This window comes from Peromyscus leucopus, chromosome 11 (genome assembly GCF_004664715.2).
Source record: "Peromyscus leucopus breed LL Stock chromosome 11, UCI_PerLeu_2.1, whole genome shotgun sequence".
NCBI classification, from domain to species: Eukaryota; Metazoa; Chordata; class Mammalia; order Rodentia; family Cricetidae; genus Peromyscus; species Peromyscus leucopus.
The window spans coordinates 22,981,064-22,995,005 of record NC_051072.1 but is presented as its reverse complement, the minus strand read 5'-3'; the positions used below and the strand labels follow the sequence as shown (position 1 = coordinate 22,995,005).

The 13,942-nt window shown below is 36.2% G+C and overlaps 1 protein-coding gene across 1 annotated transcript in view; it reads right to left on the bottom strand.

The window, feature by feature from the left end:
* Positions 1-13,942, bottom strand: part of Spef2 (sperm flagellar 2) — a 170,175-nt gene that overhangs the window by 128,473 nt on the left and 27,760 nt on the right. The window contains 5 exon segments of the mRNA XM_028895063.2: positions 591-778; positions 3,882-4,070; positions 6,693-6,879; positions 11,489-11,553; positions 13,346-13,486. Coding sequence (XP_028750896.1) covers positions 591-778; positions 3,882-4,070; positions 6,693-6,879; positions 11,489-11,553; positions 13,346-13,486 — 770 coding nt within the window.

Sequence of the window (13,942 nt, the reverse complement as noted above, 5' to 3'; positions counted from 1 at the left end):
CGAAAAAACTCTCTGAATGTCATGGCAAGTTTCCTATTGTACAGACCTAAAATAGAAATGGAAATCACACAGCAGATTATGTCTCTCTGTTTTCTTTAGAACTAGGAAGGTAAGGACAATAAGGGACCGATCTGCTGCCTAACTAGGCTTCAAGGCATTCTTTATTTGTAACTTCCTACTTTAGATTTACATTATTTAAATTTTTTTACTTCAAATTATTATACTGGCTTTTCATTTTTTAATATTTTGATGATTTCATTGTAAATATGTTGATTCCTTCCAGACAAAGGGTATGACAAAAATAATTTACATTAAGTAGATAGTCTCCAAATAATTTCATCCACCAGTAAGTTTGAAGGGTTTCATACATGATAATTATGATCTTGGCAAATAATTTAGACATAACTTATGAATAGATAAAGACATGTTTCACCCTAAACAATGCCAGAAAGGTATCATTTTCCTAGCCTCTGCCTCTTATTCTCCATTCATGAAATAATCTTTACCTATTGGTTGCATCTACTTAGCAGTCTTACCGTTCTCGTATCTCTTATGACTCTGTTACACTAACTTTGCAAAGTGATACTTACTTATTTGTCAGCAACCGATAGTCTGCCACTTTAGTGCACAAATCAAGTATCTGATCCAAAATTTCTGCACATATCCCATAATGCTTCTCAAAGCGCGCTTGAGCTCTTTCTGCAGCCATCTTTTCATGAATTTCCTTCTCCCTGAAGGTTTGTTCTGCGAAATCAATCTTGGCTTGTTTGGCAAGAGCCTAAAAGCACAAAGACAAACCTTAAGTTGCGAGTATTACGAAATTGTTCACGGGAAGATAAAGTCATAATATAAAAAATAATCTTTAAATAAAACAAAACCTCTTACATCAGGATTTAACTGGTCAAGAATCGGCTTTCGATCCTTAATATACTCAGTATCGGTGACAGCAAAAGCAGTGTTGGACTCCATGTTCAGCTCATCAACAAGACAGACTACAGTGGAAAGTGGTGTGGATGGGAAAAGACTAGTGTCACAAAAATAAATTGGATCTTAGGCTTTCCTGAAGGTGTCTCAGTTACATCATTTGCCAAGGGTCAAATGTCACAGAGAAATGTTAGTCTGGGTCAGCTGGCCCTTACACATCTGTGACCAGGACCCTTCACCAGGAACACATTCATAATGATCACTGTCCTTCACTTCTCAGTATTAACTTACTGATTGGCTAAATGTGTGGTAATTAGATTTCAGTGCCTTGAGATAACACACTCGACACATTTTAAGTGTGTTTAAGTCCTTGCTGCCTTAGTCTTTGTAAATTTGTAACATTCATTTGTAAAAACATCTATGTCTACAAAAGCAGTTAAATACTTAAACACTTTATCACTACCTTCTCCTTGGTGTGTATGATCACAATAATTTCGTTTAAATCATTCTTTATGTAAAACGCAGACTAGCAAAGCTGAAAGCAACATGAAGCATAGTTGGAGGGATTCAAATAATCAAGTGCTGCCTTTGGAAAAACTTTACCAGCTGCTTCAGAAATCAGATCATGTGCTCAGCTGCCTCACTAATAGGATCTAACTTCTGTGATTTAATTCAGCCAGTAGAAAATAGAAATAAATGTGGGTGTCGGAGGAACTGCCAACAAATTCAAGCCCCAGCTTGGGCACAGAATTCAAGTTATTTAAGAACTCCAACAAGTCATTTATTCTCATTAAGCCTCAATTTCCTCAAAGGAGGGGTATTAATAATTTTAGTATACTCAGAAAAATTAACTGAACAATTTCATCTGAACAAGTAGTTTTTATCACAATCCTGCTGATAAATGATAAGATTTATGATAATAGATAGCTGTGGAAAGTCCAACATTTGTTTAACTGTTGCTGTCTTATTTAGCCTATTTATTGTTAATTTCACTGGGATGGATGACGTCTAAGATCAGGCCAGTGTATTTGGTAGATTCAGGGATGACACTAGAGTTGTTCATTGCTTGTTTCAGAGGCCCTGTGTCCACGTAGAGTGAGTACAAGTGAGACAAGGAGCTTTATGACACGTTCCTTGATATCAAGAAGAGCTTGGATAAGAGAGGAACTTGACACTGATGAGAATTTATGGTGACAGTAACACTAAGATAGTGAAGCTGGTTCTCCATAGGAACCAAACACTGGAAGGAAACAATAGAATTTCCCTATCAGCAACAGAACAGATTCCATCCTGGGCTGCTGCTGCTGCTGCTGATTCCTCTTACTCCACCATGCTTTCCTTCCTTCCTTCTGCCTTCCCTCCCTTCCTGTCTTCCTCTCTCTCATCTTGGCTTCATCTTTGTCGTACTTCCTTTCCATTCACCTATTTGGTCTCCCTAGTTTTTTTATCCCTGCCATCCACTCTGTGCTAGACTCACCATACTTTCCTATCTCATCACATCAATGTATGTAGCATCCCTAAAAGAAGAACGAGGAAATATAAAAGAAGTCTGTGGGCATAGCAATCCTCAATAGTGTTGATCTTTGGCTACAGAGACCTACAGAAGGCTCTGTTTCTGACAAGCTGTGTGACTTTTAAACTTTTGACTCTCTTTCCTATGTGTCAAACTTAGATACAGATAGTACTCGTGTGTGTGTGTGTGTGTGTGTGTGTGTGTGTGTGTGTGTGTGGTGTGTGTGTGTGTTGCAGGAGTTATATATCCATGTAATGAGCATAGTGCAATTGTGATTTGAAGGGAATGCTCAAAATGTTGCGATTAATTATTCATAACAGTAGGTGGCACCAAAATTTAAAATCAAGAGCTACTAGTTAAGATGAAATGTGCTTTATCGTGGAGTATCACAGAAGGAAGCAGCAAGCTGGTGAGCTGAATACCATTTCCCTATCTACTGAAAGGCCCTCTCTGCTGTTCAGACACATGTAAAAATGTTTAACGACAGCAGTGCAAACTATCTGAAATGTCGAGCACAGGAGCTTCCTGCCTCTGCAATCAAGTTTGACGAATTGATAAAATAAACGTGAGTTCTCCAAAGGAAAATAGACAAAAGCCAAAGTAATACACTGACAAACAAATCTATTTTTGTTATGAGAAACCATACACATAAAGTGCAGGTGACATAGGATGTAGTAAATGAGTAACATATTAGATATTTTATTTTCAAGATTCAAAATAATATCATAATAGCAAAGAAAATACCCAGGAGACAGTTCTTGAACTCTGGGTATTGTTCTCGCTTACAATAAATTAGAGTACTCCCTGCCTTCCCACAGATTATTATAGTCTACAAGAAGGAGCAGTGCAATATAGGCTTGGGAAATACAATCCTATGAAAGGGTGACAAACTATTTAAATCTAACTTTCTTACTGAAAGAAAGCCTCCTAAAAGTTCTCTTTCTGCCTCAGAATAATTGCCTAAAATTGTCCGTACCAGTGCCCACACTAGTAACGTTTGCAAATGTTAGAGATGAGGAAGCCCCTTGGGTATCTGTGGTTAAAACGTAATGATTCAAGGACATGAAAATAGATCATCAGCATTGGCCTTCTGTCAGCAACACCGTATCTGAAGAAAGTGCAGAGACGTGTTTTAGATACTCAAGGAAAAGAAAGATGAAGCAAGTATTTCAAACTCACAAGCATGTACGGAAGCACACACTATCACCAACACGCAGGAAGGCAGAGAATACTAATACAGCTCTCTTGACTGCTTCCTGAGGAATCACTTGGAGTTGCAACTTCAAAGGCTGGGTAGAGACAAGTGGACACGGGACTGAAGGCAAAGCATGTCATGCTTAGAATCAAATCAGCTCTGGAGGATGCACTATAATAGGGAGCCGCCTCCTCCCTTGTCAGTTATAAGCTGGCAATCCAATATAATGTTTAATGGGATTTTATTTACCGCTTCTCGATCAAGAGCATCCTGGAAATCCTTAAGTCGTCTTTCTTCGTATTGTTTCTCTCTGAAGATTCTATTTTGCCACAACACTTCCTTTTCGTGCCGAACATGCATGAGCTGCACCGCGATCCTGCGCTCCTGCTGGGACTGACGCATCAGCCGGTGAATCAACTGCTCTTCCCGATAGGCCTCCTGTGAACACCAGCATGGGAGCCAATGACTTACCCAAGCCAAGTCCGGATTATCCACTGGACTCAGAAGTCGATGTGCAAATAATGTGTGAAAGGTATGACAGCTGCTTAAGTCAACTTCTGCCCTTTAGTTTAAATTCAAACCCTCCCCCTCCACGCACGCATATGCACACACACTACAATGAATTGCAATAGAGTTTACTTAATCACAGAAGTCTAATACTAGATCTTTCTAGAAACACTATGTTATTGAAACTCACAACTGCTTCCAATAAGTTGTTAGTTCCTTTAAAATCTAGCAAAAACAAATCATGTCAGTTTTCAAAGTTTTCTGAACAAGGAATGCATTTTTCCATTTATAATTATGTTTCCAACGTCTGGAAATCAGGTATATGCAATTTAATATAACGCCTCTGTAAAGATGATGAAGAGAAATACAGAACTGGTGCCTTTCCAGGGTGACAAGTCAAAATCTGAGGAAGAAAAGCTAAAACTCGATGAACAATGAAGCCTGGAGAGGGGGAAGTGACCTATCACTCATCTTAGGTAATCTCAGTGGTCAGTGTGAAGCAGAAAGTGGATGTGTTTTTGGCTGATTTCAGGAGAATGGAAAGGAAGTGAACAGAGGAAAAAGCATTAACTGGGAATTAGATTGGCTGCTGCATCTTCACTTGTACCATTATCTGGCTGTGTGCTTTGTACAAGTAGTTCAGATTTTCAGGGCACCCTTTCTTATTAGGTGGTAATGAGGGACTTAGACAAAAAAACAGTTCCCCAAGCCACCAGAATTTCTTTGTCTAAATAGAAGTATCATATGGGAAAAAAAAGGAGGTAATTGTAGTTCTCAGTGGGGACTTGAAAGAATACTGGTGTTTCTGATTTAACACCTAATGATCCAATGATTTGTAGAAAAATTCTGGGATCAATAATGACACTGTCTCAAAGGATCTCTACAGCTCTAGCAATATAGGAGGAATAGTATACAGTTTTTTTTCAAAGTAAGATACAAACAACAACCTAAGGTAAATGCTGAAACCTGAACTTTAGGCTTACATTAAACTTTAAATTGAAGTTCAACAGAAAATGAATAAGACATTTACTCTGTTTATAGAATGTCTTAGATAAAGTCATGAACAATTTCACAACAGGTGTTCGTTCTGTCTAGTTATTATATTTTAAAAATAGGTCATTGTTAATAATTTTTATCCCCTTATTATCCGTTGCTAGAAAAAGAGAAGAATGCAAAAATGGCCACATGTTCTTCCCTTCAGTTCTTCATAGCTCTGCATTGTGCCTATATACAAATATCCAACAGAAGAATCTAATGTTCTACTCCTTAAATATGACATATGGTGTGACCATTAACTTGAACTGATAACCGAGACATCAGCCAAAAACAAACAAACAAAAAGCCATGAAACAGCAACAAAAACCAAAGCAACAACCATAAAAACAACAAAAGGCCCTTGAGGTTTGACCTCTAAAACTCTTGTTACAGTCACTGAATACATGACCTGAGCTACTAGAGAAAGAAAACTTTAAGAGAAGGTACTTTTCTTCTGAGCAGGACCTCATCAGGTTTTGGGGGTCAGCCAGCACTAGCAAGCCACCAGCTGATGCCTTAACAGCCCAGCCAAGAGGAGCAGAAAAGTACAGCTGAGACCACCCGCTGGTGCCCACTAAACTGTGGTCTAGTTTGGAATAGACAAGCCACAGTCGCAAACATATTTTCTTAAAATACAAAATTGCTTCATTATTCTAAATGAATTCTATAAGATTAGGCTGTGTTTTCATAGCAAGATATTTTAGCTGTCCAAATGTACTCTGGCTAGCCAACCCTTATAAGGAACATCCTGGTGTGGAGACTCCAGTTTGGATTATTACTGAGATTAAATTGGGAAAAAGAGAGAAAGAGAGAGTATCATGGGATGGCTGCATCAAGGCTACATTGTGTTAAATTTCAGTTTGAAGATCTATAAGGACCTTCACATAAAAGTTAAGTGGGAAAGCTTTTGTTGCTGTTGTTCTATTATGGAAGTAGTTCAGGTTTCAGAAGTGGATTGTTTACTAAAATTTTAGTGAAGTGTAAAATAGTTTCTCATATAAACTTACAAACTAAGATATGTGATGGTTGCTAGCAAGGAAGTCAACAACCCTAGAACATAGTTGCATTATCCTGTATTTAGAATGAATGAATGAAAACAATAGGATTCACTTCTATCTTAACTGTATTTATATATTTGAGAGGAGATGTCAAAGAATACGTAATCTAGAATATCCTCAATTTGCTTACAGGCTTTTCCACTTCTCCTAGGAGGTGAAACTAGGCGTTAACTTGAGTAACAGTTAACCAGTTTTCCAATTGACTGTCATGGAGGAATTTGCCACTGTACTACTTACGAGTAACTAAGTACCCAAGGTCTATAGTCACTAATGAGGAAGGAGGGTACTTTGAAAATTTATAACTAAGGGTTTTGCTTTTCTTATGTGAGGATCTACCTATGACATCTGACTCAGAGAGACAGACAACATGTAATATAAAATGCTTATTTGTACAAATACAAGACCAAGTATTCTGAAGTGCTCAGCACTCTTAATGTAGAACTAACATCAACTATCTCACCTCCTGTGCTTCATGGGCGATTAACTGGTCCATCAACAACCTCCGCCGTCTTTTCTCCCTTTGCTCACGTGCAAAAGCATCTTCTTCCAGGCGTTTCTGGATCTTTTTAATGTAGTCATCATCTGAGTAAGTGTTTAACAAATCAGTAGTTGTCTGGTCTGTTGTTTCTAAAGAAGTCTTGGATGCACTAAGGGTAACAAATCATTGTTAGATTTTAACACGATGTAATTACATGCCCTTTAATTGTGATCATGGAAGACTTCTGGAGGAGGCTCCTTTCAGTTTGTTGTTAATCTATTGATACAAGCATTGGTTAAACATTGAAGCCTGTAGCTTTTTTCTAGATTATATTGGCTTTATATCAGTATTTATCTCTAACTCTCTGAGGTCTTTAACATAGTTTTTTTTTCTTTTTCTTTTTTTTTCTTCTTAAACACATCTCTTCTTTTCTCAGTTCTTATACTCTTCAGTATAATGAGAGTCTGGTTTCTTTCCTGCATCTTTCTATTGGCCTCTTGCTTCTCCTATTTTAAGTCAACAATAAGCAAACTGTAGATAATTCAAATGTCAGGAACACACATCAGTGACAATAGACTAGACATAATCAATGTTAGCTTATCGGGAATACAGTACCTGTATGGATGACCCCATTCACTATTATTTTGTTCTCACCTACAATGGTGAAGCTACTGTAAGTACTCCCAAATGGACTTATGACTTCTTAGGGTAGTGGCCCAGCTTTTTCTAGGAACTTAGAAGTCCAAAGTTGGCCTGCTTATCAAGACTCAGCACAGACCTGACTGATATGGCATCAGCACAGGTCTTCCCAAAAGAAGATGAACACCTTAAGTTCAGTGAAATAGATGGTTCCTTGGCATTAAGTTTATAGTCATTAAAAGTTATCATTAAAAACAAAAGAAGCAATGTGCATAACAATTGAATCATTAATACTCATCTGCATATGTCTTTAAAAAGCAATTAGAATGCCATAGTACAGCTGCATAAGATAAATGATAATGTTACTTGCCAAGAAGTAGTGAGTTTATATTATGAATCACCATTTTTATGTTATCACTAACACATTTAATTTAGAAAAAAACAGAATTTATTTAGAAGAAAAGGGCATGTTACTAAAGTGTTTCATGACTAAACAGTTATCAATTTTTATATATGCAGAATTACTACTGCAAAAACATGTTTAGTGTGAGATTAATACACATATATTACATAGATCCTATTAGATTCTAGATCACAATTAGTTCATTTGCTGCTCCCAGATAAAATTTGGACCTATTGGAAAAGCATTCTCTTCTTATTCTCTGTACAAACTATTGGTGTGTGCTAAATTCCACAACTACACAGAGAATCATTGTAAGATGTAGTTATAAAACATTATGATTCTGATGATTTTCTCCACAGGAGGTCCAGACATGGTTGTATTCTGTCTTGAGAAGAGCTAAGGATAAACTGTTTTAGAACTCAACACACAGGTGGTCAAAGGCAGAGCTGACCTTTGCTTATTAAGATTTAATACAATGAAAGCCCATCGTAGTGACTCAGTCCTATAATCCCCACACTTGGGAGATAAAGTCAAGTGAATCTCTGTGAGTTCCATGCCATCATAGTTAACATAGCAAGCTTCATGCCATCCAGGACTACATAGTGAGACCCCCTACCTACAAAAATAAATAAAAACATCCTTTGGACCAGTTTCAAAAGCATTTTTAAAGTTTAGTATAATTAAATGTTTATAGAAGTTATGTGGTCATTCAGCAAAATTCTAACTATTATGTGCTGTTACAAAGATTCTGTTCTAGATTAAGTATAGGCTAATTGCTTCCTAAACACTGTTTATGCTGCTCAAAATCTACCTAGTTCATGAATTATCTGTTATTTATCAATCCATTCATCCTCCCAACCCACCCACCTATCCATCCATCATCTCACAAGCTATCAAAGGCTCTAAATGCAAGGTAATTACAAGGAGCTGGAAATGTTACATTCCCCAATTCAAGAATTATGCAATTAAAAATGCATTAAAATATTACATTGTATCTCATAAATATTTGCTAATCAAAAATTAAGGTCATATTGAAAGATACAAAAATGCTGGCTATGCTGATTGGATTTGTTTAATTAATATCTATATATAACAAATTGTCACACCATATGAATTTGGAAAATTAAATTGTTAAAAAAAATTAAAAATAAAAGAAAGCTATATGGTAGTTTCATTGAAGAAATATTTATTTTATTACATATGGGCATCTTGAAGACAGTGATTATGTTTTAGCAATAGCTGATTGTTTGCCAAACATTCATATAGAATAATGGATTTTTATGTAGGAATTATCAGTATAGAAATTATGTCAAATATATATATATATATATATATATATATATATATATATATATATAATTACTTGGTATATCTATCACACCAAATGCCAAACTACAGCATCCAAAAAAGCTCAGCTTAGTAAACATTACTGATAGGATTTATTAGTTGTCTAAAACAACACCTAGTGAATAGGATACAGGTGAGGGTGGGGCAGACATAGGAGCTCTACATTGCTGGCACCAAAGCTTTCCATTTTCCACCAAAGGAAAAGGATGGGCTTTGAGGTGACATCCCTTGTCTCCGAAGGACTTTTCAGGGGCTTGAGAGAGGAAAAGGAAAGGGGAAAGTGGTACAATCCTATGATAATTAAAAAATATATCACAAATATTTTAACACTTCTTTTTGCAACAAGTTAGCATGAACTTTCTAAATGATTCCAGAACATCCCGAGCTAAAACTTTAAAATGAATTTTAACAGGAGTTTGTGATTAAAAAAAAAAAAAGGCTTTAAAAAAGCCGTTGGTCCTATAACTTTGGCTTTCTTTCTCAGTTTGCTTTAGACCGAGGCTTCCTGGTAAATTTCTTGTTGTGGCCATCAGAGAAGCTATTTGTGCAGCACACTGAAAGAGATTTCTTTCCAGGTGAGGCTGCTCCGAGCTACAGAGAACTGACTGGGGTGACTTTCCAGCTGTGTTGTGTCCTACACTGCTGCTCTGAGATGGGGGACTGATTCTATGCTATGCCCACTCCCAATGCGCTTGGAAATTTCTGACAGGATTAAATGGAACATTCTGGGAAACACACACAGAAAACAAACAAAAACAAACAAACAAACAAAACAAAAACAAGTAATTAAAAAATAGCCTAGACAAAGTAGATCCCATGCTTATAGATCAAAAGAATCAATATTATGAAAGTGGTTACATTACATTATTGAAAGCAGTGTATAGATTTTGCATGTTCACCACCAAAATTCTTCATAGAACTAGGAAAGATTATAAAGTTCATGAAGACTCTTTATACCCAAAGCAATTTGAGAAAAAAGAGAGATTTTGACGATATTTTAATACCTGATATCAAAATAAGACAGCGATATGGCAAAAAAAAAAATCCACTATAATAAAGCTCAAAAACAGACAAATATACCAATGGGCTGGAATACAATATCCAGAAATAAATGCATGAGCTACAGCCACTTGGGTTTTGACATAGGTACCAAGCTTGCATTGGAGGAAAAATTGGCCTCCTCTGCAAATATTGCAGGGTAGCCTAAGTAGCCACATGTAAAGAGTAATTCTCATTCCCTTTCACTTGCTTTATATAAAAGTCAATTAAAAACGGCTCAAGGACTGTAATGTGAGACTCAAAGGTTTGAAATTGCAGGGGATATACGTACAGATAAGAACTCATGGTAGAGGACTAAATAGCCCAGGAAAAAGTAGTAAGCACTGATAAATGGACTTGAACGAAACTCAAAAGCTCCCACATGGCAAGCGAGATAAGAAACTGTGGAGAGACGAAGGTGGATTGACAGATCTTCCTTGTCATCTACGCATCCTGGGTTCTGGTTTTAGGGGACAGCAGCCATACTAAGAAAGGGCATGGGGATCAAGGCAGGGCATCAGGAATTTGTACAGAGGGTAGTAGAAAGGAAAATAGGTATATTTTCCAAGTTACTTGATTTTCTTTCCATAGCTGACCTCCCACTATTTCTTTCCTAACTCTCCATTCTTCACTGGACTCCATAATTCACTCATTCGGAAACATTAAAATGGAACTCAAGTGTGTCATTTACTTGTGTATTTTTCCTTTAATATAGAATTCTTTAACATCGTATGAGATGTAAATATAGAGATTGGTTAGTTTCCACTTTTAAAGGCAGGAAGCCCTACACTGCTCCCACAAGAGTGGCCTCTAATGGGTTATTTTCAAGGAACTACAATAAGAAATAAAAGGATATGAGACATGGTTATATTTAGGTAAATGAAGCTATCAAGGAGGCACAATTTACAGAAGAAAACTCATAAAATTGCATAACATTTGGTGAAAAACTTCATTCAACAATACATTATTGCTATACTCTGTGATAAACACAGAGAGTGTGGCATGAAATAAATCAAACTAGAGTCCAAATACGACTTTCCTACAGCACATTTAAATTAGTGTAACAATTTTAGTAAATGTTTTAAAATGTATTTGAACTCAGAAAAATAAACACAGTACAGAAAAGTACACGGATTTTACATTTCCTGATACTCACTTTTCCAGTCTAGATCAAAATGGTTAGTGAGTAAATAATCTGAATTTTAAGTCACGTTATCTTTTCTTCTTTCATATACTCCTTTAATAAGCCTCCAAAGTGGAAGATCCTTCAGTAACTTTGCTACATAATCTATTTGTAAGTATTCGAAGTTATTCATGGCACATTTTTCTGATATAAAACATTATATCCTACCTTTCTTTGGCTTGGAGATCCTTTTTTATTAGGGCTTCAAATTTCTTAATCTCGTTGGCCACGTCCTTTAAAGAAAATTCACAATCAGTTTCCTGCCTTTAAAAGTCATTGGAAAACTTCATTTTCAACCAGTTTTAAACTGTAACACATAATACTAATTGAAAATAATTAGGAGCAACATAAGACAAGTTGCCTTCGGGAATACTTTTATAATTCTGATTCGTTTCTTTTAGATGAGACTAACCTAAAACAATACAGAAGTTGTCTAACTTGAATCACTTAATTAATGATTCTATCTCTCTTTTTAAAGTTGTGTGTACATGTGTATGTATATGTATGTGATGTGCAAATGCACACACATGCATATGTCTCTCTCTCTCTCTCTCTCTCTCTCTCTCTCTCTCTCTCTGTGTGTGTGTGTGTGTGTGTGTGTGTGTGTGTACAGACTACTGCCCCTGTGGAGGTAAGACAGTTTTAGTCCTTACTTCCAATATTATTTTGGACAGGATCTCTTGTTCTCTGCTATGAATTATCCTGTCTCTGGTCCCATCTCACAACAGGGGTACTGGGATTACCTGCTTATGCAGCAGGTAGTTTAGCTAATGATCCATCTCCCCAGAAGAGACTAATTTTAACAGTGCACCAAATTAATAATTAATGAATAATTAATGAAGTTGAAATTATCAGAGTCCATGCTTTTTAAATATAAACATTTCTTGCAAGTGTTTGTGTTAGGTGTTTTAATTATTTCCCAAGGAATCTCACTTACTCTATGAACTTTTCTTAAATATTTTTAGCTCATGTTTATGTACTACTAATAAACTTTCATCAACTCAGGGAAATTTAGTTTTTAACTATAAGAATGGATCCAGAAAAATATGTGGATAATATTCCTAAAATCCAAGTATAAGGTATTTTGTATTTTGTTAGAATTTTAAAAATAATATATAGATTAATATTAAATATAGTAGGGTTAGGGATGAGAGACCTGGGCCAATATCTTCTTCACAGCAGCCTTGTACTACAATAAAACATGTCAGCATTTAGTTTTCAGTTTCCTCATTTATAAATGGAAGAAATTGATACTAAGAAAAACATGTACGAGTCAATAAAATGTGAAGTGGTAATCCACATCTTGACTAATGTTGAATTAATAATCACCTTTGTAACCTTTCTTAGGCCAACAAAGAATATAAACAATCAGGAATTATCATCAAAACATAGTATTGCTTCTCCATGACATAACTAGATTTTATCCTTATTGGAATGTTGACACTCAGTGTGATCAAGTAAAATATCTCCAGTGCTGGCATTTTAGTTTAAAATGTGTTAACAGCAACAAGCCAATCAACATTTCTGGTACTCATAACAAACTACATTGGATGGTAAAGAGGAATGGTGTGTTCACAACTGCATCGTATCAGACTCCCTATAAACACGAGACTCCAAGTAGACATTTCTATGTTGGGAGTTTGATCTCCCTGGCCTAAAGTTACACCCTGCTACTGAATAAACAGTAGTAAAATGAATTGGATATGCACTAGCTGGTGAAATTTTGGATAAGAACAAGAAGTACCAAGGACACTTTGTAAAGAAAATAAGAATCTTTAGAAGGTTTCTGCACATTACAGAGAAAAACCTATTTTTTTTTTTTTTGTTTTTCGAGACAGGGTTTCTCTGTGTAGCTTTGCACCTTTTTCCTGGAACTCACTTGGTAGCCCAGGCTGGCCTCGAACTCACAGAGATCCGCCTGGCTCTGCCTCCCAAGTGCTGGGATTAAAGGCCACCACTGCCCGGCTGAAAAACTATTCTTTATCTAAGATGGAAACAAGACAACAGCAAGGGACCACAACTTACCTCTGCCTCTTTTTTCTTTTTCATCAGTTTTTGAGCCTCAAGTGCTTTCAAAGTACGATTGGATTCAGGCTTAGGGATCTGTATAATGGCTGCTTGGATTTTGGCCATTATCTCATTCTGTCGTCTTCTGTTTAAACGTTGCTGAGTATGGCATATGTATTAATTTATTTTTTCAGCTTGTCAAAATAATAGTCATGTAATATGTGTACAGATATACATATACATAAAATATTTGTTGAAAATTTCGGAACTTAGCAATTAAGGAATGCACAAACTATCACAATTGTATAATATTAGGAAGTCATTGTCAACATTATTTACTCTGAAAACTATGATGCTAAAACACAATATTGAAATACTAAAATTATGACTAACTGATATATGTATTGTTATTATGTATGTTGAGACATGAATAGTCAGGGGTTCGAAATACAAAGAAGATTATATTTCTTTCCCAGTGCCACCTTCATGACCAGCCCAATCATGAGAAAAATAAATTCTTTCTCTCATGAAGCCCCCAAGGACTCTATAGACCCAACAGCTGCCAACAGAAAAGACAGCTTCCCCAAACCCATCCCCCTACACATGAGTTCAGGG